We start from the raw sequence: 25,996 nt of genomic DNA, 5'->3' as shown, positions 1-25,996 counted from the left end.
GTTAGAAAGAGCTGGTCAGGAATGGCAGGACTGATGCACCACTTTGGAAAATCTGCTGTATGTGGTAACTAACATATGTAGGGATCCAGGTGCCCAGATAACACTACTGCAGGTGCTGGACTAACTCCAGAAAGTTGGATTAAAATAACAAACCAAACCCCAAACCTGCGGCAGGCCCAGGACTCAGACATGATCTTCGTCCTACTGATTCCCATGTGACCTCCGTCTGGGGATCGGGGTCAGGAGGCCTGGGTTCTAGCCCTGGCTCTGCCACCATGTGACCTGGGAGAGTCCCTCTTGCCTCTGAGCCTCAGTGCCCATGTCTGTAAAATGAGAGGCTTGGATTGTGTGTTCCTCAAGGATCCTTCCAGCTCTAACTTTTCATGAGCCTGGTCCTGTGAAACCATTCTGGCAGAACTAGTACCATGGACCCGGACTTTCCTGCTCAATGCCAAGGCAGGACCACTTGAGGGGCTTCCAGGCATTTCCCCAGAGGTTGGGGCACTTTCCCTGAGGCAGAGCAGCCAGAGTACCTGAGTCCCAGGAATGCTGCCCAAAGGCCGACTCAGGGACTTAGGGGACTCAGGAGGCTTCCCTGGCCTGCTTAATCCACCGGGAGGCCCTGCCCTTTAGGAGTGCTTAGATAAAGGGTGCTTCCCTCTGCTCGGTCTGCTCATGGTAAAACTGTGACCAACTCCACTTTCCCCTTTCCATCTCCCAAAGGCATCTAGCCACATAGGACTCTTAGCCTCTCCCACCTCAGGTTTCCTGGTTTCCAATGAAGCCCAGCTTCATGGCAGTATCACTGTAGACCCAGGATTTGGTCAAGTGCCTACTTTCAACAACGCATACTTGTTGAAAGTTGTTAAATGAACACAGTAGGCATCAGAAAAACAGACTGAAAAAAGCCCTGAGAATCTCAGAGTCAATGGCTCTCATCTTTCCAAGGTCAAATTACATTTCAATGACCTTGACCCAGGACACCTGTGCTGTGAATGCCCCTCTGTGGAGGAAGGTGATGGTGCCCGTTTCTTTGACAACAAGGGTAACAGGTTCTGACAGCAGCCTGTATCATCGTCATGCCCTTTAATTCTTATTTATTGACTGTGCTTGTTCAACAGTGTCTCGCTGCCTCTCTGCTCTGACCGCCTGTCCATGCCAGTGTAGCAGCTCTGACAACACAGGTTTTTAAGCAACTTTGCTCAAGAGGCCTCCAGGCACTCAGAAGTGCAAAGTAGGAGAATAAAGAAGGGAGAAGGGGCCAGGTGTGGTTGTTCATGCCTGTAATCCAAGCACTTTGGGAGGCTGAGGTGGGTGGATCACCTGAGATCAGGAGTTGGAGACCAGACTAACCAACATGGAAAAAACCCATCTCTACTAAAAACACAAAAGTTAGCTGGGGGTGATGGTGCATGCCTGGAATCCCAGCTACTCAGGAGGCTGAGGTGAATCACTCGAACCCCAGAGGCAGAGGTTGCAGTCAGCCAAGATAACACCATTGCACTCCAGCCTGGGCAACAAGAGTGAAACTCCATCTCAAAAAAAAGAAGGGAGAAGGTCCCAAGGGGTAACCCTGGGGTCCACAAAACCCCTGGGGCATCCATGAACTATAACTGAAAAAAAAAAATTTGCATCTTAATTTTCACTAACCTTGAACTCAATTTTAGCATTCCTTCTCATTATGAATGCAGACAATAACCATAGTAATATTAACACAATCTGGTCTTCATCACCAAATGGAAACCATAGACATTCCTGCTACGGTCAAGAAGTCAATTTCTCAAAATATCATTTGCACTTATCACTATTTCAAAGTTATGGTACTTCTTAGACCCTCTACTGGATCTTCTTATTTAATACATCAATACAGAAGCACAGTGTTTCTATATGCAAATTTTTTTCTGTAGTTTTTGTTTTGTTTTGTTTTGTTTTGTTTTTGAGACAGAGCCTCATTCACTCTGTCTCCCAGACTGGAGTGCAGTATGCGGTCTGGCTCACTGCAACCTCCGCCTCGCAGGTTCAAGCAATTCTCCTGCCTCAGCCTTCCAAGTAGCTGGGATTATAGGTGCCCACAACCATGCCTGGTTAATCTTTGCAGTTTTAGTAGAGACAGGGTTTTACCATTTTGACCAGGCATCTTTGCAGTTTTAGTAGAGACAGGGTTTCACCATTTTGACCTGGCTGGTCTCAAACTCCTGTCCTCAAGTGATCCTCCTGCCTCAGCCTCCACAAGTGCTGGGATTACAGGTGTGAGCCACAGCGCCCGGCCTACAAATTTGTTTTTAAAAATATTTTAATAAGTCTTTCTTTTTTTTGAGACAGAGTCTTGCTCTGTCCCCCAGGCTGTAATGCAGTGGCGTGATCTCCGCTCACTGCAAGCTCCACCTCCCCGGTTCACGCCATTCTCCTGCCTCAGCCTCCCCAGTAGCTGGGACTACAGGTGTATGCCACCACGCCTGGCTGATTTTTTTTTTATTTTTATTTTTAGTAGAGACGGGGTTTCACCGTGTTAGCCAGGGTGGTCTCGATCGCCTGACCTCGTGATCAGCCTGCCTCGGCCTCCCAAAGTGCTGGGATTACAGGAAGTCTTTTTCAATATCATTGGGGCTTTTAAAGTCTATGTATTAAATGCATTAAAAATGCATTTTAAAAAAACATTATTCTGAGAAGGGGTCCAAAGCTTCATCAGACCGCTAAAGGGTCCAATGGCACAAAGGTAAGGTTAAGAACCTCTGGATTTAGGTCTCTAATATCTCCTCCCAGGTTCAGCCCTCATCCCTTCACATATGAAGGATGAATGATCATTTGTTTGGCTGCTGTGGCTCCAGGTGCTGGGGAAGCAGGGAGCCCAAGGAGGGAAGAGCTCTCTATGTGATGCTCCTGGAAGAAAAGGCTGCTCTGGCCAGAAGGAAGCCAGGTGGAGGGAGGTGGCTTGGCCCCTATGGGGTAGAAACTTCTCTCACCCTGATGCTGTGTAGTCTAAAACAATGGCGACTACATCTGTTCGACCTTCTGAGTTTCTTCACCTGTTAGAGGAACTGTGCTTAGCTTCTTCCCTCCTACTCTGTAGATTTCTATTGTATTTTACAGGGTGGTTTTGGGCATCATTGGCTGCTCTGACACTGCCAATGTGCTTTGGATGATCCCTGTTGCTAAGAAACAAACCTCAAATGTATCTTTAAACACACAGCTCCATAAAAGTACATGCCTCCTGACTCAACTCCATTATGTCTTTTCTTGGGCTGCTGGGATACACTAACAGCTGTTTTCCAAAGGCCACATTTTGAACCTCAAGGAAATCTCACTGACTGTTCTGCTTACCCAGAGGAGCCACCAGAGCTCCGGGTGACAGCCCTGAGCAGAAAGGAGGGCATCACTCCAGCCAGTCGCCTTGCAAACATCCAGCAGGGGGCTTGTGAAGGAGGGCCTCCAGGGAGGGGCAGGGCTCAGGTTGGTGGCAGAGCTGAGGAAAGGAGGAGCACTGATGTGTGGCAGTCACCCCGACGGACCAGTGAGCTGTGGGCCTGTCTTGGGGGCTCCCTTTTAGTATTTCTAAGAACCACTGACCTCATCTTACTGCAGAGCAGCTCCAGATTAAAAATGCTTCAAACCAAATCCAACCCCAACTTCTCTCCCTGCAAGGCTCTAACCCTCTTCAGTATTTTTACCAGACAGTGCAGATCCCACCATCCCCTCCCAGTCCTGAAGGCAGAAGAGGGGCACGCAGGCAGGCCATGGCTGGAAGTAGCCACTCCTGGCTCTCCCTCTTGTCCCTCAGTCCCAGGCTTTGGGGGTACGTTACATTGAGCTTCCCCAGGAGCGTTTCTCAAATGGGATGCTTTTCAAACAATGCAAGTTATCTGGCCCCACTCCATTTCTGCTAACATTGAGTCAGAATCTCTGAGGACAGAAGCTGGGGTTTTACATTTTTACCAAGCTTCCCAGGGGATTCTGAGGTCTGAGAACTGTAGTGTGGGACCGCACATCAGCCATGTCCCTGACAGGCTATTCGGCCCCAAAATTACTGAGCACCTTCTACGAGCCAGGTATTGTACCAGCCACAGAAGTGTGGAGTTGAGTGAAGACTCGACCTGTGCTCAACAGGCCCACAGCCTAGTGGCCCTGCTGGATCACAGGGCATTGGGCCCTCATAGCTGGAATGGGAGGGCTGGCTTCACCCCAGGACAAATTCTAAGGATAATAATAATAAGGACAATATGTAAGCCTCGCTATATATATGTGCAAAGTGCTATTCTAGGACTTTATATATAATAACCTTTAATATTCAAGAGAGCCCTATGAGATGGGAACAATTATTATCCCATTTTACAGATGAAGAAACTGAGGCATAGAGAGGTTAAGTCACCTGCCTAAGGTCATACAGCCATCATGTGATAGCGTGGGATCCAGGAGGTATTCCTTCAGAAGAAAAAAAAAAAGTTATCCCCAGAAAAGGGACATCAAAACTTGGGGAAGCATGCACGTGTGGGCACACATACAGCACACCAGCATTCTGGGACCTGACTGCCCACCCTCAAATACCCTTTTGCTGGGGACACCACAAGGACCTCTGCCTCCCACCCCACCTCCTCTGAACAGTGTAGTTGGCGGTTCTGCTTCTGCTTATCCTTGCTTCTAGAGAATGAAAGAGGCCACCCTCATTCCCGGCACCAGGAGCAAAGTCTGTCCCTGAAGCAATGAGGTGTCCTCCAGAGAGCAATGTCCCAGGGGCAAAGCTCCTTATTGCATTTCATGCCTTGGGCCTCCTTTCAAAGCCAAAGTCAAGGGACAAGGGGCATGCCCGCTCCTCCCCACAGCTGGGACAGTGGCTGCCAGAGGGGGCAGCAGGCAGCCAGGCACCAGACCTGGCCGTTCTTTGCTCAGCAGTCTCCTTCCCTCTCCTCCTGGCCACCCATCAGCCTCAGTCAAGCTGCCTGCTACTTATGCTTTAAACTTTTTTTAAAAAAAATTAAATGTGTGTTGAGGGAAGATGCTGGAGCTGCGCTGCAGGCAGCGTTCTGGTTCCAATTCCCACTCTGGATGGGGCGATGAACCACATTCCTGAAACTGTCCCTGCCAAATTCCTCTGGGCTATTTCAGGGCAAAGAAAAAAATGCCTGGGAAGCCCTAGGAGCAGCGCTGATAGGCCCTGAACAACCCACCCCGCCTAGGGTTGACGGCAGCCCCGAACCCGCAGTGGGACTCCCAGCCCTCAGCACCCTCAGAATGAGGCCCACCCAAATCTCACTACTCTAGAAGCACAAACTCTTTCTTTTTCAATAAACACACTTGAGAAATCGCAAATCAGCAGCAGCTGCCGGCCTTTGCAGAGTCTGCAGACTGGATAGTCTCCTGGCCTTTCCCACTAGTGTGAAGCGAGAGACCATGCATAGCGGAGCTGGTGCTCTGAGTTTTTCTGATTTGTGCAAACTTCTGGACGTGGACTTGTCTTAGGCACGTGTGGGATGCCAGTATGCAGGCTCCCGGGCAAGTACGTGACCTCTCCCAGGCATCTCAGGTTCGGCTTCCAAGGAATGGAGATCAGTGCTGAGCCAGACAGGTAGTCCAGTACCTCCTCCTCGGGGTGCCCTGTTCGCATTTCTGACAATACATAAATAATAATGTTAACACAAGGGCTTTCTGGTAATTCATAATTCTTTATGATTCATAATTCTGTATGATTCAAGCCCCTCGGCTGTGTTCAATTAGGCAGCGCCTGGCGCCAAATGCCTGACCCGCTCACTAGAGACCCCTTGGCAGAGTCATCTCATGCTGGCACGCTTCCACTTGTAACTGCTTTTACCTGTCATTTCTTCTCCAACGTGTGTTTGGCTATTAAAAAATTCTCTGTCTTACTTATTCATCTCCTCCCTCGATCTCTTTTATAGCTCATTCTCTGGGAAATAAAATTTACTGGCAAACCCCTGTTTGTGAGCCGTAACAAATGTCTGGCATCACTGATACAAATGATGCTGTTTAGGGCCATTGGGACCATCTACCTCTTCTCATTAAATCTGCTTTCCCTCAACCACTGGCATTCAGGATGAATATAAAACTATTTCTTATTCAATGTTTCCTTATTTTGTTTAATAGCTAATATTATTGTGTTTCTACTTTCTGTTCTTCTCCACTGCAAATGTTCAGCATTTTAGCAGGGTAGTGTGGTAAATGGGATTTTTGAACAAATGTGGTTTGAGAAAAGAGCCCTCGGGGCCCTCACCACCCCTTGGATAGCTCCAGGACGGACAGTCTTCAAAGGCTTTTTGAGAGCAAGGTTTGGGAAGATATTTCAGATCAGTCTGGCCTGGACAGGACCACTGATCAGAAGAGCAGGTGCCCTGACCTCAGCACCCTACTGGCTTCATCCTAGGAACAGGCTGGTCTCCTTCTCCCCGACCAGATCTACTTCCAAGAAGCCCCTTGTGTCGTGTACTGTTTAGAAATCCAGGCCTCTGTCATAACATGGACTCTTGGAATCTTATTTGCAGCATTTGCGGGAAGCAGCAATGGGGTTGCTGCCAAATTCACCACCTACCTTCCCCCCAACACTGCATATCAACCTCAGCCTTCAATGTGCAAAAATCCCCACAAAAATCATGTTTATGGAAATTATATTGCCATGGCAACTGTAAAGGTCTCACAAGTATTTTAAAAATAGCAAATTAACAAAACCCACTTATAAAAATCTAAAATCTGTTCCTTCACAGGAATTAGTGATCATACAAGGTCCAGCAAATACAAGATATGTTTTGTGACATGGTGGCTAAAAGTCAGTTAAAAGGGCTCTTGATCCTGGATTAATTGGGACAGAGAGTTGAATTAGTGAAAGCAAAGTTTGATTTTTTTCTATTAAGAGGTTGCACTTTGAATTTATTCTGGAAAAATGACACCAAGACCTTCTGGTACAAAAAAAAAAAAATGTGGGTAAGAGACCTGAATTGCTGAAATACTAATTTATTACTTTCTATTTTCTCATCACTCATATTATTACCTTCCATACTCTGCAAGACTATTCCATTTTTAACTCATAGGTTTTTAGCAGTTGCATAAGCTTCTGCCGCTGTGATTTAGCCTGGCTGAATCTCTGTTATAAAACCTGCTTCTCAGAAGTCTGCACACAAATCACACAAGAGGGGGGAAAAATCAGAAGTACCCTACTAGAACCTTTATGCCTTTTAAAAATGTAATTGGCATGGCTATCAAAATGGATTCTTTTAAGTAGATGATGCACTAATTTTTGGTGTCTTTTGTAAAGACTTAAAACATAATAGGCGTATTTTGATGACTTCTCATAACAAGAAATCATTGGGGGCTTTGACAGTTCAAACAGTGGAGGTTCTTTCTGTGAGTGGAGGAAGAGAAATCAAACCACGCAACTGAGGATTCCATTCCTAAGCAGATGTCATTCTCCAAGGGAAGAGGAACAGAAGAAGGGGTAGTGGGGGACAAAAATGCAAAACGATGGGTCCTAGGGAGAGGGGAGTATGCTGGACTGAGTAGCAATTTGCTTTCAATATTTTCTGTTTATCACAGAAAGAGTAAGGAGGAATCACTGGTAAGCCCAGGCACAAGCAATGGGCTGGGCAACTGTTGCACCTTCCAAAATGAAGGCTCCAGGTGAAAGAGGGAAATGACATTCTGGGAAGGCAGTGATGCTTCCAGCCATCTGGGTTTCTTGGGAGGAGAGCAGACAGAACCAGGATTCTGCTGCTGGGGAATCCTCTGGGCAGGAGGTGCAGCCCAGAGATCTCTGAGCCAAGTGTGGGCGGGAAAGGGGAGGATGGGGGGTATGCAGAACTACCCAGGCAGGAGCTGGGCAGGGAGTCACGCCTAGCACCTTCTCAAGTCTCCACCCCTCCCCCGACTAAGGCATCTCCTGAGCACCAGAGCCATTTGCAAGCTGGACACCCACACTTTTCAGACAGCAGGAAGCTCTGGCTCCATGTACTGGTTGTTCCAGAGCTTCTAGGAGGAAGATTGGGTTAGAAACCAACATCTTGGCCGGGCGCGGTGGCTCAAGCCTGTAATCCCAGCACTCTGGGAGGCCGAGACGGGCGGATCACGAGGTCAGGAGATCGAGACCATCCTGGTTAACACGGTGAAACCCTGTCTCTACTAAAAAAATACAAAAACTAGCCGGGCGAGGTGGCGGGCGTCTGTAGTCCCAGCTACTCGGGAGGCTGAGGCAGGAGAATGGCGTGAACCCGGGAGGCGGAGCTTGCAGTGAGCTGAGATCCGGCCACTGCACTCCAGCCAGGGCCACAGAGCCAGACTCCGTCTCAAAAAAAAAAAAAAAAAAGAAACCAACATCTTTAGGAAAACCAGGTGGAGGTGGGTGGGGATGAGGAGTGAGGGTGGGGGAGCAGTAGTAGTGCCAAGGCTGGTGGTTCAGGACCCCACAGTCTAGTCAGGGGTGCTAAAAACAAACATCTCTGTGTGACCAGCGGGTCCCAGCAGGAAGCAAAGGCTCTCACCCCCAGGGTCTTCATGACGGAACTATACACAGAGGTCTGGGCAGGATGGGAGGCTGAAATGCTGGTGCCCAGCAACAGTAGGAGGCCATTCCCACCTTTGGGCCTGAGGGGCAGGGAGAAGGAAGGCTGTTGTCGGGCGGAGAGGGCTGGGGTAGTGGAAGGCGGCTGTAGAATGGAAGTCGTGGTCATAGACAGGAAGTTGGAAGGAACAGGAAACAAATACTCAAACTGTCCCTCTTTTCCTCCATCCCTACAAGAACCTCCCATTGGCTAAGACACCTGGAAGCCAGAGGGCAAGGGGGCTGGTGATGCAGGCCGTCGAGGTCAGCCCCCGTGGGTCCAGAGCAGGATAGGGAAGAGCAGAAAATGCATGGGGGAGGGCAGGGGAGTGGGAGCCACCAGCCTACCTGTCAAGCCTCCTCCCCTGCCCACCTCTGCTAGGGTAAGGCTTCTTACTCATTCAGAACTGAAAAGCATGAGATGCATCAGGCTAAGCGCTGAGGCTCCCATCAACAGGATGAGCTGGAATGAGAAGCCGGGATTCCAGATCTCAGCCAGCAGAAGCTACACTCTCCTTGAGGAAGGGGCACATTTCCCAGCACATTATCACTTAGCAAGTAGGGCTGGGATTCTACTGGGTGCTCTGCAGTGGGCCCTCCACTAGAGGAAGTCACACAAAAAAGGTATAATCAGAGAGATAAAACTAACCCACATGCTAAGTTAGAAAACTCAAAATTAGAGTGGCAGGTAGACCAGATAATCCAAGAGTAGATGCCTGGTTCTAATGCATGTTCTACCCGTTCTACCCATCACCCAACCACCAACCCCAGCCATTGCTGACTGTCTTCAGATGCATGTGAAGAATCACACTATTTCCCCCCCCATGATTGGTGGCAGTGCCAGTCCCATGATGCCGAGCAGGGAACCCCATGAAGAATAAGAAACAATGAGATGGAAATAAGCCTGGGAGACATAGCCACTAACCCACTCCCTTCCCTGAGTCCTCCTTCAAGAAGTGCTTTGCTTGACCTCCAAGCATTTCTTGAGGACCTACATCTTGAAACAGGGTAACCTAGCTCCTAATTCCTCAGGGAAACTCACACAGAGAGATCTAGAACATCCTGGGGCATGAGTTGTATTGGGAGCAGAAGGGAAACTAGAAGGAAAAATAAACCACACAATGGGCCCACCCAAGAGTGGGCCCAAGTAATTGGGTATCTCCCCAGACTCAAGACTTTCCTAAGTTTTCTTTCTCTATAGCCCAAATCAATTCGCAAGCACTGAGGCCCTTGTTCTCAGGATGTATCAGCCTCAGAGTTCAGCCATGGGCAGTCAGACCCAAGACCACCCAAGCCTTTTGGCCAAGCCTGATCCGTGAGCGAGAGTGCATCAGAGCCTGCCACTCTTTCTGCCTTGAGCCTCAGAACCCCAGTGATTTGGGCCTAAGATGGTAATGTTTACTTTTTTCCCTTCTGAGTCAGGCCACAGGGCAATTCCTGGAAGGATTCCACTTGCGTGTTCAACCCACATGACCTCTCAGAGCAGCCAAGGCAAAGGGGCAGTTCTCCCATGCCCTCTTGGCATGGCAAAGTCACTGGTTGTTGATTTGAGGTGGTTTCTTTGAGGTCCATGGACAACTTCTGGACTCCACACTAAGTCAAAAAGAGGAATAATGAAGAAAACGAAGACTTCTCCAAAATAGCTCTGCGGCATTGGGATCTGCTCTGGCTCTGACTGAAGCATTCAGATTCCTGATCAGCTCCAAAGGAAGCCTGCAAAGGCAGCCTGTTCAGATCCATGGCCACTGAAGGGAATCGGGTGTGCACAATGACCCCAGCCTCCTGAAAAACTCACTTTAACTAAGTTAGTTCATCAAGCCTATGCTGATGGAGCAGAGAAACACCTCATACTCCCAAATGGCTGCAATAAACTTTTGTGTGCCCTTAGGGTTTTAATAGTAAGGATCTCTGGAAAAATCTCCTTCTGGGGTCTGTACCTTGCAAATCAATGCCACCTTGTGCCCTGACTTTTTTCCTGTGGTCCCCAGATAGCCCCTGACTTCCTTATGGCTGGTAGACCTTATGGAAGCGATAAGAGAGAGGATGTGACTGGCTTAGAGTACAGTAGTTTGGATTTAGGTGCAATCACCATGTCTGAACTGCATGAGTGTGTTTGGCTTTTTTGCCAAAAAATTCAACTTTTTATTTTAAAACAGCTTCAAACTGGCAGAAAAGTTGCAAATATAATGCAAAGAACTCTGGTCTATGCTTTACCCAGATTCCCAACTTTTAACATTTCACTCCATTTGTCTTGCCATTCTCTCTCTCTCCACATTCTTATTTGTTTCTTTCTGAACCATTTGTGAATAAGCTGCCGACATCATGGCTCTTTATTTCTTTTTTTTTTTTTTTTTTTTTTTGAGACGGAGTCTCGCTCTGTCGCCCAGGCTGGAGTACAGTGGCCGGATCTCAGCTCACTGCAAGCTCCGCCTCCCAGGTTCACGCCATTCTCCTGCCTCAGCCTCCCGAGTAGCTGGGACTACAGGCGCCCGCCACCTCGCCCGGCTAATTTTTTTGTATTTTTTAGTAGAGACGGGGTTTCACCGTGGTCTCGATCTCCTGACCTCGTGATCCGCCCGTCTCGGCCTCCCAAAGTGCTGGGATTACAGGCGTGAGCCACCGCGCCCAGCCAGCTCTTTATTTCTTTACATTTCAATGTGTTTCCAAAGAACAAAGATATTCTCTTATATATTCATAGCACAGTTAAACTTAGGAAGCTAAATATTGATACAATATTTCATCTAATTTGCAATCTGTATTCTAATTTTTGTCAATTGTCTCAATAATGTCCTATTGTGATTCTCTTTTCTTCCAGTACAGGATGTAATCCAAGATTATGTTTTGTATATAGCTGTCATGCGTTTTAGACTCCCTTAATATTTTATGACAATGATGCTTTTGAAGAATACAGGCCAGGTACCTTGTAGAACACCCCTCAATTTGGGTTTGTCTGATGTTTCCCCATGAGCAGATCCAGTTTATGAACCCCTGGCTAGAAGACTACAAAAGCGATATAGTGTTCCTCTCAGGATATCATACCAGGAGGTACATGATGTCTTGTTGATGATGTTAGTTTTTTAACAGCTTTATTGAGATACAACTTTCTTTTTTTTTTTTTTTTTTTTTTGAGATGGAGTCTTACTCTGTCGCCCAGGCTCGAGAGGGCATGCAGTGGCGCAATCTCAGCTCACTGCAACCTACGCCTCCTGGGTTCGAGTGATTCTCCTGCATCAGCCTCCCGAGCAACTGAGACTACAGGCATGCACCACTACACCTGGCTAATTTTTGTATTTTTAGTAGAGACGGGGTTTCATCACATTAGCCAGGCCAGTCTCAAACTCCTGACCTCAGGTGAGGTCTCCCAGAGTGCTGGGATTATAGGAGTGAGCCACCGCACCAGGCTGGAGACACAATTTTCATATCATAAAATTCACCCACTTAATAATTCAGTGGCTTTTAGTATAGTCACAGCTTTGTGGAACCATCACCACAATCAATTTTAGAACATTTAGAACATTTTCATCACCCTCAAAAGAAACCTCATACCCATTAACTGTCACTCCCCATTTCCCCCCAAACTCACCTCCCACCCCACATACTGTCTGTCTCTATGGAGTTGCCCACTGTGGAAATTTCGTATCAGTGGAATCACACAATGCGTGGCCTTTTGTGACTGAGTTCTTTCACCTAGCACAGTTTTGTCAGGGTTCAGATGATGATAATTGTGTTCACCCAGTCAAGATGCTTTCTGGTTTCTCCACTCTGTCTTGTTCCCCCGTGTAAATTAGAAGCATTCCAAGGGTAGACACTTTACAGTCATGCAAATAAATATCCTGCTCCTCATTCAACTTCCCCCTAGACTTAGATTTGATGGTTATTGACCAAACCAATCTTTATTAACGAGGTTTACTAAGGTTGATTCCTTCCACCACTCTTCTCACACTCATCAGTGGTTAGCTACACAATTGGAAAGTTCACGGGGTAATTAGAGACAGTGGCCCCGCTCTTCTCAGTAACATCATAACTGCTCCAAGAAGTCCCCCACAGACCAGGCCATCTGTCCCAGCAACATCTCTCCTCTGCTCCAGTTCCTCCCCGAGTGGTTGGGGACCAAGGACTCCTCAGAGACACACATGCTGCAGGACAGCACATCTGCCCTATTCTGCATGAAGCCCTGAGAACTCTGAGCTAGGAAGGCCAAGAAGTGACAGAAAAGCCTGTGTTCATTGGAGAAGGGTCCACTAGGTTAAAAGAACAAGGACCTGGCCAGGCGCGGTGGCTCAAGCCTGTAATCCCAGCACTTTGGGAGGCCGAGACGGGTGGATCACAAGGTCAGGAGATCGAGACCATCCTGGCTAACACGGTGAAACCCCGTCTCTACTAAAAAAAAAAAAAATACAAAAAACTAGCCGGGCGAGGTGGCGGGCACCTGTAGTCCCAGCTACTCAGGAGGCTGAGGCAGGAGAATGGCGTGAACCCGGGAGGCGGAGCTTGCAGTGAGCTGAGATCCGGCCACTGCACTCCAGCCTGGGCGACAGAGCGAGACTCCGTCTCAAAAAAAAAAAAAAAAAAGAACAAGGACCTGCTCTTGGTTCCACCTCTCCTACCAGTAGTTAATATGCAAATCAAATGTACCTTCACTTCAGCAAACACCTACTAGAAAGGTGCTACTTGCGATTGGAAACAGAAGATAAGTAAAGCACAGCCCCTACCCTCAAGGAGATGATTTCACATAAAAGGATTAAGATAACCAAAGAGCCAGATTCTCAAGGAGAGCAAGAGGAATGTCCTAAGTGACCTGACCATTCTGAAGAAGGAAGAGCCCACCTCACTGGTATGGTCAGGAAAGGCTTTTGGAAGAGGGCATTTAAAATGGGTCTCGAAGGCTGGGTAGGAGTTAGACAGTGATGATAGAGGAAGGTGTACTAGGCAAAGGGTATAGCAGGAGCAACAATGTTCCCAGATAAAGGCCTACATAAAGCGAGGGAAAGAAGGGGTGAAGCTCGCTGGACCCTCGTGGGTCCAATGTGGAATGTGAACTTGGCTCAATGGACAATAGCGAGCTCCTGAAGAATTTCAGGGGAGGAGGATCCAATGATCAGAGCTGAGACATGAATAGAAATGTGCTTAATCTGCTAACAGAGAAAATCAAAATGAGAGCATTATACCACAGCCATTCTGAGATGTGACCCAGGGAACCCATTTCCATTTGATCTGCTGTCAGTGCTCCCTTCTGCAGCTTGGCCTAAGAGTGACACTTCTGAAACCTATGCAACATCCCCAACCAGGGCCAGAACTTATCCATCCGAGAGAGTGACTCACTCCATCACAAACATGCCCCACATTCCAACTTGTGCCACTGGCTCTGTGCTATTCCATTTTCATTGAGAATGTTTTCTGCTTGGTGACAAGCTTCTTTTTCAAGTGAAACAGAAAATAGAAGATGACAATCTCCCAAACAATGTTCCATAGCCTGGAGGCTGCTCGCGTCTTGCCAAACAGCAACACTAATGTGAGCTTTGTCTTCTGAGATGTGGATTCCTGCACTGGCAGAACTTGGAGACAGCAACAGCAAAAGGGTTTCCAAACGATTACCATTCCCCAAGAGCACCTGGATTACAGTGTTCTTGTCTCATTAAACTTCCAAGGTTCTGGAAGAAAAGTGATCAAGTAGTGAGGTTGGAAGACAGGGCTGAGGAAGGAGCAAAAGGCTATAGATCTCCTAAAAGCCATTGAATCATATACTTTGCGTGTTTTTTTGTTTTGTTTGTTTTGAGACAGAGTCTCACTCTGTCACCCAGGCTGGAGCGCAGTGGCATGATCTCAGCTCACTGCAACCTCCACCTCCCAGGTTCAACCGATACTCCTGCCTCAGCCTCCTAAGCAGCTGGGTGCCCACCATCACGCCTGGCTAATTTTTTTTTTTTTTAGACGGAGTCTTGCTCTGTTGCCCAGACTGGAATGCAGGGGCATGATCTCGGCTCACTGCAAGCTCTGCCTCCTAGGTTCACATCATTCTCCCGCCTCAGTCTCCCTAGTAGCTGGGACTACAGGCACCCACCACCGCCCCCGGCCAATTTTTTTGTATTTTTAGTAGAGACGGGGTTTCACCGTGTTAGCTATGATGGTCTCCATCTCCTGACCTTGTGATCCACCTGCCTTGGCCTCCCAAAGTGCTGGGATTACAGGCATGAGCTATCATGTCTGGGCGGAATTATACACTTTGAAAGAGTGACTTGTGTAGTATGTAAATATATCTCAATAACGTTGTTCTGGAGGGGCAAGGATGGAGCAGTGAGGAGAAGGGTCCTGATGGCAGGCACTGATGTGGTCACCAACAGGTCATGTGGCTATGCAGTTGTTCTCTGCAGTCCTCACCAGGTCTTCATCAACAGCAGTGTGTTCAGTTAACTGGACAAATATGAATTAACCCTCCAGGATAAGCCAGGCACTGTGACAGGCAGGGAGGCCCCGAAGCCAGGGTAACTGACGGTGAGATTGTGGGTTAGAGCCTTGGATGTAGTAGGTGGCCTCCTTTCTTCCCTTGTCTGTAAATTGAAGGGGTTGCAGCCATCCTAAAGTTCCTTGGCCCTTGGAAAGTTGAACCATTTTCATTGTTGAGGTTTCAGGACAGGATCTTTTCCACAAACAGCAAATTGCTCTTGGCCTCAGCATCAAACTTCTCAGACAACAGAGACCAGAGCTGGACTGAGTGCTCTGATCAACAGGGGCCTCTGACCATGGCCCCTACAAATTCCAGGTTCAGGGGCTGTCCTGGCCTCATCTCATTTTATTCTTTTCAAGAAAATTTACTTCATCAATGTAATTTATGGTCTGTCATAAAATAAATGCATGATGAATCCCCGTGTCCTGCCTTTTGATTAGGAAAATATGGTCTCCTTCCCATTGCCTCCACTTTTCCCTAGGAATGTCATTTCTAGTATGTGCTCGGCCTGGGACCCAATTCTCATGGGTTCTCACTGCGAAGTTCCCATGCTGAAGACACACCTGCCACCCCACACTGCCCCAGACTGTGGGGCTTCAAGTATGCTATAAACCACCAAGTGTGTGCCTCAAGGGTATATGGTCACAGAGATTTTCAAATCCAGACCTAGAAACTAAACTATGCTCTAATTTTTATTGTAAAATAACTATAGGTAAAGTCTATGGGACATTTGTGCACATAAACACACAGGTGCACGTCCACCCACACACACAGACACACACACACACACACGCTCAGTCACCACTTTGATGTTCCCCACAGCCTTTTTTACCAAATTGTAAAGTTAGCCTCAGAGACACATCCCTCACACAGGCCCAGGGTTTGGGGAGTACAGTGGAGAAAGCTTCCAGTTGGTGTGTTGAACTAAGCCCTGGAGGATGTGTGCCCTTCCCCTTCAAGCCAGCACGTCACGTGTGGGAGGTTTGGTTGGGTGCCCAGTGGGAATTCCTAGGTTTCAGCTCCATGTGCTGCATGGAACTGAGATGCTGAAAAAAGGTAGAAATGCTTGTTAGTCACCCTGTCCACCCCCAGTTCCCACTCAGAGAAATACCCCAGGAATGATCCTGGGAACAAAGGGGATTTTGCTAATGATTTTTGTGTGTTGACTTTGTATCGAACGACTTAATTGTATTATATTCCAATATGTTCTAACAGTTTTCTGGTGGAGTCTGTAAGGTTTTCTATATACAGGATTATGTCATCAGCAATGACAATTTCACTTATTCATTTCCTATTTGGATGCCTTTTCTTTCCTTCTCTTGCCCAATTGCTCTGGCAAGGACTTCCATTATGTTGAATAGAAGTGGCAAAAGTGGGCATCCTTGTCTTGTTCCAGATCTTAGAGGAAAGGCTTTCAACTTTTCACGTTGAGTATAATGTTAGCTGTGGGCTTCTCATATGTGGCCTTTATTGTGTTGAGGTATGACCTTTCTATACCTAATTTGGTGAGTTTTTTAAATCATAAAAGGATGTTGAATTTTGTCAAATGCTTTTTCTAAATCTAATGTAATGATCATATGGTTTTTGTCCTTTATTCTGTTAATGTGATGTATCACATTTACTGATTTGCATATGTTGAACAGTTCTTGCATCCTAGGGATAAATCTTAATCATGGTGGATGATCCTTTTAATGCATTGTGGAATTTGGTTCACCAGTATTTTGTTGAAGATTTTTGCATCTATGTTCATTACGAATATGGGCCTATAATTTTCTCTTCTTGGACATGTCAGAATGACTTTTATTAAAAAGATGAAAGATAATAAGTGTTGGTGAGGACATGGCAAAAAGGGGAACCCTTGTACACTGTTGGTGAGAATGCGAATTATAGGACAATTATGGAAAATAGTATGGAGGTGCCTCAAAAAGCTAAAAATAGAATGACCATATGACCCACAGTCCTACTTCTGGGTATTTACCCAAAAAATTTGAAATGTGTTTATTCAAGAAATGTCTGCACCCCATGTTTAGTATAGCACTACTCACAACAGTTAAGTTATGGAATCAATCTAAGTGTCCATCAGCAGATGAACGGATAAAGAAAAGGGGCTATATATGCACAATAGAGTATTTTCAGCCTTAAAAAAGGAAAGTCTATCACTTGCAACAACATGAATGGAATTGAAAAACATTGTGCTAAGTGAAATAAGTCAGGCACAGAAAAACAAATACTGCATGTTCTCACATATATGTGGAATCTAAAAGAATCAAAGTCATAGAAGAAGAGAGTCGAATGGTAGTTGCCAGGGACTGAGGTGGGCGAAGGAAATGGAGAGATGATGGTCAAAAGGTACAAAATCACAGGAGAAGTAAGATTTTTTTCCCTTTTTTGAGTTCTATTGCACAATGCGATAAATATAGTTAATAATAGAGTATCATACATTTCAAAGTTGCTAAGGGAGTAAACTTCAAATTTCTCACCACAAAATCTGTTAAGTATTTGAGATGATGGATACATTAACTAGCTTGATGTAATTATTCCACATTGTATTCATAAATTATAGCATCACTTTGTACCCCACAAATTTATACAATTAGAAATTGTCATTTTACAAATTTAAAAGCGCAAAGGGGATTTTGCTAATATTAACTGGTAACAATAACCTTTTCTGACTGTGGAGTGCTTTACAGTTAACGGGGCATAATGACTTTGTGAGATGCCCAAGTAGAGATTATTATTTTCATTTTATAAGTGAGAAAACTGAGGTTCAGAGAGGCTAAGTGACCTGCTCAAGGTTCCATGCTACTGAGGAGCCAGAATTAGGTCTGACGCCTCCTGGCTTCTAGTTGACCTCCCTTTTCATGATGCTTTGTGGCATCATGAACCTAATGTTGAACTCGAAACGGCATTTGATTTAGACCATCCAGGTCATTCTGTTCAGTCTGTTGCTCATCTCCCAGATGGCCAAGTTTGCCAGGAAAGCATTGCCTCACCACTGCAGACTGGATGAGATGGGCCCCAATGGCCCATCCTTTCCTCCATTAAAGCACACACTACTGTCTGTATTCATTAGCATCTGCCTTCCCGTTAGACTGTCAGCTCCTTGGCAGGGACCACATCTTCTTTGTCTTTGTGCCTCAGCTCTGATCATAGACCTGGCACACAGTAGGAGCATGTTAAGAGTGAAATGCTGCTGAAGGCACTCAGAAGCAAGCCCTTCTCTGCTTAGCAAGCTATCTAACCTTCATTGAGACACAAACTTCCACCGTATCATCTGTTAACTGACCACTCCCATGACAGCTGGGTCCCTTGCCATTTCTCAGAAGAAATTCAGATGCTGTTAATACATCCACTTGAAATTACCCTTGAAATGGGACAGGTCCAAATTGAGATGTGCTATGAGTGTAAAATGTACACCGGATTTGAAAACTTAGTATGCAAAAAAGAAAATACATCTTATGAATAATGTTTATATTGATTATATGTTGGTAATATTTTTAATATATTAGGTTAAATGAAACATATTGTTAAAGTTAACTTCATCTATTCCTTTTTACTTTTTATGACATAGGTATGTACTAGAAAAATTTTAAATTCCCTATGTGACTTATATTATATTTCTATTGAAAAGTTCTGGCTTAGGTCCTTACAGGTCATAATAAAGACTCGAGCTTTTACTCTGAGTGACATGGGAGCCATTAGAAAGTTTTGAGCTCAAAAGTGACACAGTCTGACTCACTCATATTTAAAAAGTAGCACTCTGGTTGCCATGTTGCGGACAGACTGTAAGGGACATGAGTACAGACAAGGAGACCATGTAGGAAGCTACTGCAATAATACAGAAGAACATGGAGGCTTGAACCAGAGAGTGGTAAGAAGTGGTCAGATACTGATCAGGCTTAGAAAGCAGACCAAGAGGACTTCCTAACAGATTGGGCATGGGGTTAAAAAAAAAAAAAAAAAGAGTTGAATCTCAGTTTTTGGCCAGAGCCACTGGGAGTCCTCCATTTGCTGAGATGGGGAAAGAGGAGGGAGAAGCAGGTCTGGGAAAGAAGACCAGGAGTTTGGTTTTGGATGTGTTATGCCTAGGATGCCTTTTAGTTTCCAAGTGGAGACAATGAGAAGGCAGTTGGATATATAACTCGGGAGTTCAGGGAAGAGGCCTGAGCTAGGGGTCAAAACTGGGGAGTCATCATCATAAAAATGCAATTGAAAGCCCAGAGACTGGGCAAGATCACTGTGAGAGTGAATACAGGCAGAAAAGAGAAGATCCAGGTCAAGAAGACCAAGCGCCCTGGGGAGCCCTAAAGTTTAGAGGTTGTCAAGAGAGGCAAAGGAAACAGAAAAAGAGCCTTGAGGTAAAAAGAAAACTAGGAGGGAGTGGTGCTGTAGAAGCCAAGTAAAGAAAGCATTTCAGGAGGAGGTAGTGAGCCCCTTTGGCCGGCACGGCTGATAGGTCCAGGAAGAGGAAGACAGAGAACTGGACACTGGATTTAGCAACCTGGAGGAGACTGGCAACCCTGACAAGTGCAGTGTAAGTGAGTAATGGAGGCAAAAGCATGATTAAAGTGAGTTCACAAGAAAATGAGAGAGAAGGGATTGGAGACAACAAATACAGACAGTTCTTTCAGGGAATTTTGCTGTGAAAGGGAGAAAAGAAATGGGCACAGGTCAGAGGGGATATTGGATCAGGAGAGGCTATTTTTAAAAGGTAGACAAATTCAGCATGGATGTGTGCTGCTGGGAATGAGCCAATAGACAGAAAAATTGATGATGCCAGAAAGACTGGGAATTCTGGTGCTTCCCCAGTCTCCAAAGAGTACACTTATATTGCTTTTTCATGTTTTATCAACTTTAGACATCACCTATCCACTTTCTGCTGTAATACGTACAAGCCAGCTTGCTTATATCACCCCTCATTGCACTTTTACTCTTGTTCCCACATTATTTCAGCAGATCACTATCATCTCACTGTCCCAACACATCAACTATTTCAGTTCGTCTATTGGTCACCTTGGTGCCTTTTATTTCTTGATCTATTAACTACAGACAGCATCTCTTGACTCCCATTTTGTATGATTAGGGTATTCATGCCTCTACCCTACCATCTGCTGTAAGTCAGCTTTGCATATGTCATGCTGGGACAATAACAAGACCCACAACCACAAAATCTCAGCAACTCAGGCTTATTTCTGATTCACATGCCATGCCATGGCCTGCTTCTGATGTGTTGTTTATTCTGGGAACTAGCTGAAGGGCATCCCCCATCTGAGACCTGCTATTTTCATGAGAGAGGGAAAAGAACAATGGCAGAACCTCACACCGCCTCTTAATGTGTCTGTTCCGCATGGAATATGTCATTTCCACTCACATTCAATTGGCCAAAGCGAGTCACGTGGCCAAACCGGATTATCAGTGGACAGGGGAGGAAATATTCTCCTACGAGGGCAGGCAAGCCATATGGCATCAGGTGGGGGTGTGAAATCCTCTTTCAGGGAGAACAGTGAATAATTGGGAACAACAATTTAATCTATCACAATTCCTCTTCTCTCTTCTTCTACTCTCCAACTTCTTTTATATTGTCAAGCCAGAAACTCTTTACATACTTCTTTATAGCTATTCTTAAGTAGTCTTTCAGTGCTTTGTTGTTGATTTTAGAAGTTGAAAGCCACTAAGCAGCATTTACATTATGACTAAGCAAATATTCTTTACTGCAGAGCCAAAGAGTTCATATCATGCACCACTGTTTCAATGACAGACCCTATGTGCTTAGAGCCTTTCTTACACTCCACCACATGCTCAAAATCAGGCCACATTTTGGACTGCTTCATATTTGGGCTATCCCTTTCATAAGAAATATTTTGTTTTTCCAGAAGTTTCCAATTATGTTTCTTTTTTCTTGTTGATAGAAGAAAATTTGCCTTCTACATCATATCCCTAATATCCTCCAAATTTCTTCCATTTATTGTTTGGACTCTTTTTTTCCTTTTTGAAGCCTGCTGTCCTTCTGACCTGATTGGGCAAACTGCCTCATTTTTGAATCTTAATGCTTTTGCATGGCTCTTTGTCTTTACTACAATTACTAATTGCCTTCTGTTTTGTTTGGGTGGTTTTTTTGGCTTGATTTCTGCTTTTCATTACAAACTTAATTTTTTGCAGTGTCCTAATAATACTCTCTACTTTCTAGAATGTCCTTCTCTCATGTCACCTTCAGAGACCTCTTTCCTTCCACTCTAATGAAAAGTAACTACTCTCTGGTTCTGCTGAATAATTTCATCCTGGGGTTGCTTTTCATGGCTACTCTGTATAGGATCCTCTGTTTCCTGAATCTCATATCTCCTTTCTCGGTTTACTCCCTTACTTTGTTGAAAAACCTCTTCAGGAACTTCCTTCCAAAGGTTTAGTAGGCTGTAAACTTCCTTGGTCCTTGCATCCTCAGGCCTACTTCCCTTTTATATTGAATAAAGTCTTTGGACCAGATGTTCTCTAATGCCTATTCCAGGAGTATAATTCTAGTCTATATGTATTTGTGGATAACATACTCTTTCAAGAAGACATTTAAAACAGTTGCTGCTCCCAAGGAATTTAAGATCTACTTAGATAGACAAAGAATAAAGTCTCAAAACAGCAACAAAAAAATCTATGATACAAAAGATGTCAGGAGGTGGGACATGATTAATCATCAGTTTGAGACTTGGGTCTAGAGGAAAGAGAGAGAGAAGAAGCAAAGCCAGCCTGCGGTGCTCTTATTTAGCAAGCAAGACTTTAGCAGCATCAAAGGTAGGCAGTGTGTTAGGAATAGATTGTTCCTATCTGATGTCCTGAGTCCAGTGGAGTGGTTAAAGGTCAATGAAGGTCCTTCTCCCTTTGACTTTCCCTGTCACTGAGATATCAACATTTTCGTTTCACCAAATCAAGATAGATATAATTTTTAAATACAAAAGTATAACAATACCCTTGACCACTGGACAAACTCTCTGGCCATTTGGGGGCGTAACAATGAACTTTCATTACAAGTATGAATAATTGTGTATATACTTATAAACACCCTAATTGTTGGAACATGAAAGTACCAACGGTGGTCTTTATTAGTAGAGTTTCACTGAGTAGGACTAAAGGTGACTCTCTTTACTATGTCCATTTGTAAAAACTGTTTTTCATTGTTCCAGTGAGGAGTTGGAGTGATTATAAATCACTTCTCCTTTCCAGCCACTCCCTAAGAGAGGGTACATCCCACTCATGATATGAGTGTTATCCGAGAGCACTGTTGCTTGGGTGGAGAAGGCACTGGGGAATTTTAAGGATGGGGCTTCTCCGTGGCAGGTCCTGAAGACTGAGTGGACATGAGACACCTACATCAGAGGGAAAAAAAATAAACAAGCCTTCATTCAGCAAAGACGGCCCTCTCATCCAATCTGCAATCAAAGAGAGTACTTGCAGGGAAGGAAGTTTCCAGAAAAAAAGAAGAGATCTTTGGGCCAGTGGTCTCAGCAATTTCCAGAATGGGAGTTTAGTGTGATGGCAAGTGCTTAGGCCATGTGATAGATCTTCTCAGCAAGGTCTAACCTAACACTACTCCCTCAGGGAGGCTTTCTCTGAGCCCCCTTCCTTCACACCCAGGAAGAATTAATTTCTGCTACAACACTCTGTTCCTGCTGCCATCCTAGCACTTATCAAATTCAGACAAAGTTGGCATCAATTTTCCTCAACAGTCTATGACATCCTGACTGATTTATTCATCATCACAACCCCAGTCAATGCCTGGCATGTGGTAGGTGCCTGTGTTGGTCAAATGAATGAGTGAATTGAAAGAAGCTGCATTTCATCAACAGGCAGAATCAGCCATGAATATTCAGTTGTCCCAGGAGCTTCAGACTAGCCAGGAGGCCTTGGAGAAGTGGATCTGGGCCAAGTGGTGGATTTCCAAGAGCTGGGGCCATTTAAACCATTCCTGGGAGAGGAGAGCAATAAAACCACCTGCAAGATTGGTCTGAGCTGCTTTGTTGCCTGGGACTCCACTGCAGGTGGAGAGGGGAGCAGAGAGATCAAAAGCACTCAAGGAGCCTTTGCTTCTGAGTAGTCCAGAGGGCAGTGCTGCCCCTGCTGCAGCGACCCCCACCCAGAGATGGGACCAGTGCTCAGCTCTGCAGAAGAGCAAGACGGACCCACCATCCCTGGAGAGCTTCCTATGCACAAGACACTGGGCTTTAGGTAATCACGTTTCATCCTCTCAGTAACGCCAAGAGATAGGTGTGCCTGACTTACAGATGAGAACCACCATTAAGGATCATTCTGTGTGGAGAGGAGCTGGAGCCTGTGCACCCAGGAAACTGTACAATAGCAACCAAAGCAAAATGAAAAAAAAAAAAAGCCAGGATTATGTCACTGAAAATTCAGAAATCTGTGCACCTAAAGCTCACCTGTTTTATTACTTTTGTGGTTTGCATGTCTTCCCTTTATTTTCTCCTGGTTTCTTATAATGGTTTGTTTTGTTTGTTTGTTTGTTTCACAAAAATCCCATAGGATTCTGATCTCACAAAGGGAAAAGCTGGATCCCCAGGGCAAAGAGTCAGGGGTCAGCGGAATGGACGATGCCCTGCAGCCGATGCTGTCAATGCAGCAGGGCTAAGCCTAGGAAAGGCACCTAGTGAGGGGAGACACAGGAGGGCACACCTAGGTGCATGGGTGGGCAGCTGCTGTCTCTTGGGGCTGGTCTCCCACAAGGTGGTTTCCTCGTGCAGCAGTGACTTAGTGCAGCCCCTCTCACCTGGCACCAATGCATTTGTTTCCTCAAAAGACCATAGGGTGGCATTTACCTCACCACTTAAAAAAAAAAAAAGGTGAATCAAGATGCATGCTGGCTCAGGAGGATCTTCATATCCGCCAGAGGGAGGGGCAGGCAGTCTCTCTTTACTCCAGCAGGTGGGAATTTCTGATAAAACTAAATTAACATCAGCTTGCCTCCTTGCAGTATCTAAATGTGCAAAGAGAGCTGATCTGATGACACCAGCCAGGGGGACAGGCTGCTGGAAGCATCCCAGGAGACAGAAGCCCAACTAAAGACCACCTAACTTACTGCTCAGATAGGCTGCTCTGGCGGAGCAGCCCTTTGGGGTAGAAAGACAAGTAAGCTCGGAGGGGAAAGTGAACGGGTCCTGCGTGGGTGGCTGTGGCCTTGGCTATCACCGCAGCAGAGGCCCCTGCTGAGCAGGCTAAGAGCGAGCAGACCGTGAGAAAGGCCAAAGTCAAACTGAAAAATCCTTCCAGCTGGCCTCTGCTCTTGGGAACTTGGAGCCATACGCTGGCAACGGGCTCGGCGACAGGGGCACGCTTTCTCCCGGAGAGGGCACTAGGGCGCCTGCCTCTTCGGGCGGGCATGGGAGAGAGGGGGGCACCTCCCAGCACGTAGGAGCAGCCAGTGCCAAGCTGGAGGAGGGGAGGGGCGTGCAGGCAGAGACTTGGGGGTGGAGTTAAGGGAGGGAGGGTCAGGAAAACTTCTCATTCCCTGCCTCCGTTCACCCTCCCGCACCATCTCTGTAAGGGGCCTCCGCTTTAAAACATGGGACATAGATGCCACCAGAACCCCTGCCGGCTGCCAGAGTCCTGCACAGAATTACATCGGCGCACTCTCTACTTCTCAGGAACGGAAGGGATCCGGGGGAGCTATGGGTTCATCTCTGGCCACGTGCATCCAAACTAATAAAATCATCCCCCATCCCCCTGGAGCCGTGCGGGGTGCTCGCGGAAGTGCAGGCACCCCTGATTGAGGCGAAGGAGACTCTGGCTAGAGTTCTCGTCCCCACACGGTCCGCATCCCGCGAATCAGAGGGGTCTGCGGGTGTCTCTAGCCCAGTTTGTCCCCTTTCCCCTGCTCAGCTGACTTCGACGCCCGGGAGTTTGATCCTTGCCACCGAAGCCCAAGATCTCCTTCTGCCTCAACCCCATTCCTTTCGGAGAAATGGGCTCGCGGACCGATGCGCGCGACGGAGAGGAGCGGCAATCGGGACGCCCGGACTGGAGCCCTTCCCCGAAGCCGGCAGAGCCATTCCGGCCGCCGCCTCGGGCTCCAACATTGGCCGCACAGTTTCCGCTCTTTGGGGCCCCGCCTGCGGGTCGGAGACCCCAGAGCAGCCTCTCCCCTCTAGGGTGCCCACTCCACGAGCTTCTGCCATCTGCCAAGGGACGCCGGGAGCCAGCGGGCGCGCGTGGTCGCAGCACTGGAGCGCGCAGCATCTCCAGGAGGTCTCCGGCAGCGCCCGTCTCTCCCCCTACGCCCTCCCGCTGCGGGGTCGAGGTCGCAAGGGTCGCGACCGCCGTGTCTTACCCAGTCCCGGCACGAAAGTGTTGAGGAAGAGGCAGATGACGGCTACCGGGAAGGGCATGTAGGGGATGGCGGCGCGCAGGGGGCCCTTCTTCTCGCGGACCTGCACCACTACTCCGCTGGACGAGGACGCCCCCCGGGGGTCCGCCGCCGCCACCGCTGCCGCCGCCGCCGCCGTCTCGGCGTCTTTGTGCGAGGGTTCCATGGTCTGGTGTGCTCTCAAGCAGCCGGGCAGCACGGCCGGAGCTGGCGCCCAGCGCACGGGAGCAGGAAACGGCCGGCTGCGGGCTCCGGGCTCAGCGCCGAACTCAGGCGGCCGCAGTGCTCCGTGCGCCGCGCGGCTCGCGGAGACTCCCGCCCTCCGGCGTCCCCACACGCCCGGTGGAGGGGCGGGGAGGGCGGCGCGACACCCTGTGACAGCGCTCTGACGCCCCTCCTCGCCAGGCCCCTTCCCCGTCCCCTCCCCCCAACCAAAACCACCACTCACAAGGAATGGAAAATCAGGGCCAAAGGAAGGCAGTGGAAGAGAACCGCAAGGGGAGCTGGTTGCCCAGGTGCTGGAAGGGGTGGACACACCTCGCCCTCCAGACAGGTGAACGGGGAACCTTGACCACGAAGCCCTGCGAACTGGGAGTGTGTGCTTGGCTGACACTGTCGGGAAAGCCTCAAGGCGGAGTCCCCTAATCTAGAGCATGCC

At 47.2% G+C, this 25,996-nt stretch overlaps 1 protein-coding gene across 1 annotated transcript in view; it reads right to left on the bottom strand.

Moving 5' to 3' along the window:
- Positions 1-25,655, bottom strand: part of STUM (stum, mechanosensory transduction mediator homolog) — a 61,201-nt gene extending 35,546 nt beyond the window's left edge. Inside the window, exon 1 of the mRNA XM_005541013.5 lies at positions 25,303-25,655. Coding sequence (XP_005541070.2) covers positions 25,303-25,504 — 202 coding nt within the window. The 5' untranslated portion in view covers positions 25,505-25,655. The remainder of the gene's footprint in view (positions 1-25,302) is intronic.
- Positions 25,656-25,996: the final 341 nt, after the last annotated feature.

This window comes from Macaca fascicularis, chromosome 1 (genome assembly GCF_037993035.2).
Source record: "Macaca fascicularis isolate 582-1 chromosome 1, T2T-MFA8v1.1".
Classification (NCBI taxonomy): Eukaryota; Metazoa; Chordata; class Mammalia; order Primates; family Cercopithecidae; genus Macaca; species Macaca fascicularis.
The sequence above is the reverse complement of the archived record's forward strand: the minus strand, read 5'-3'. Positions and strand labels throughout refer to the sequence as shown.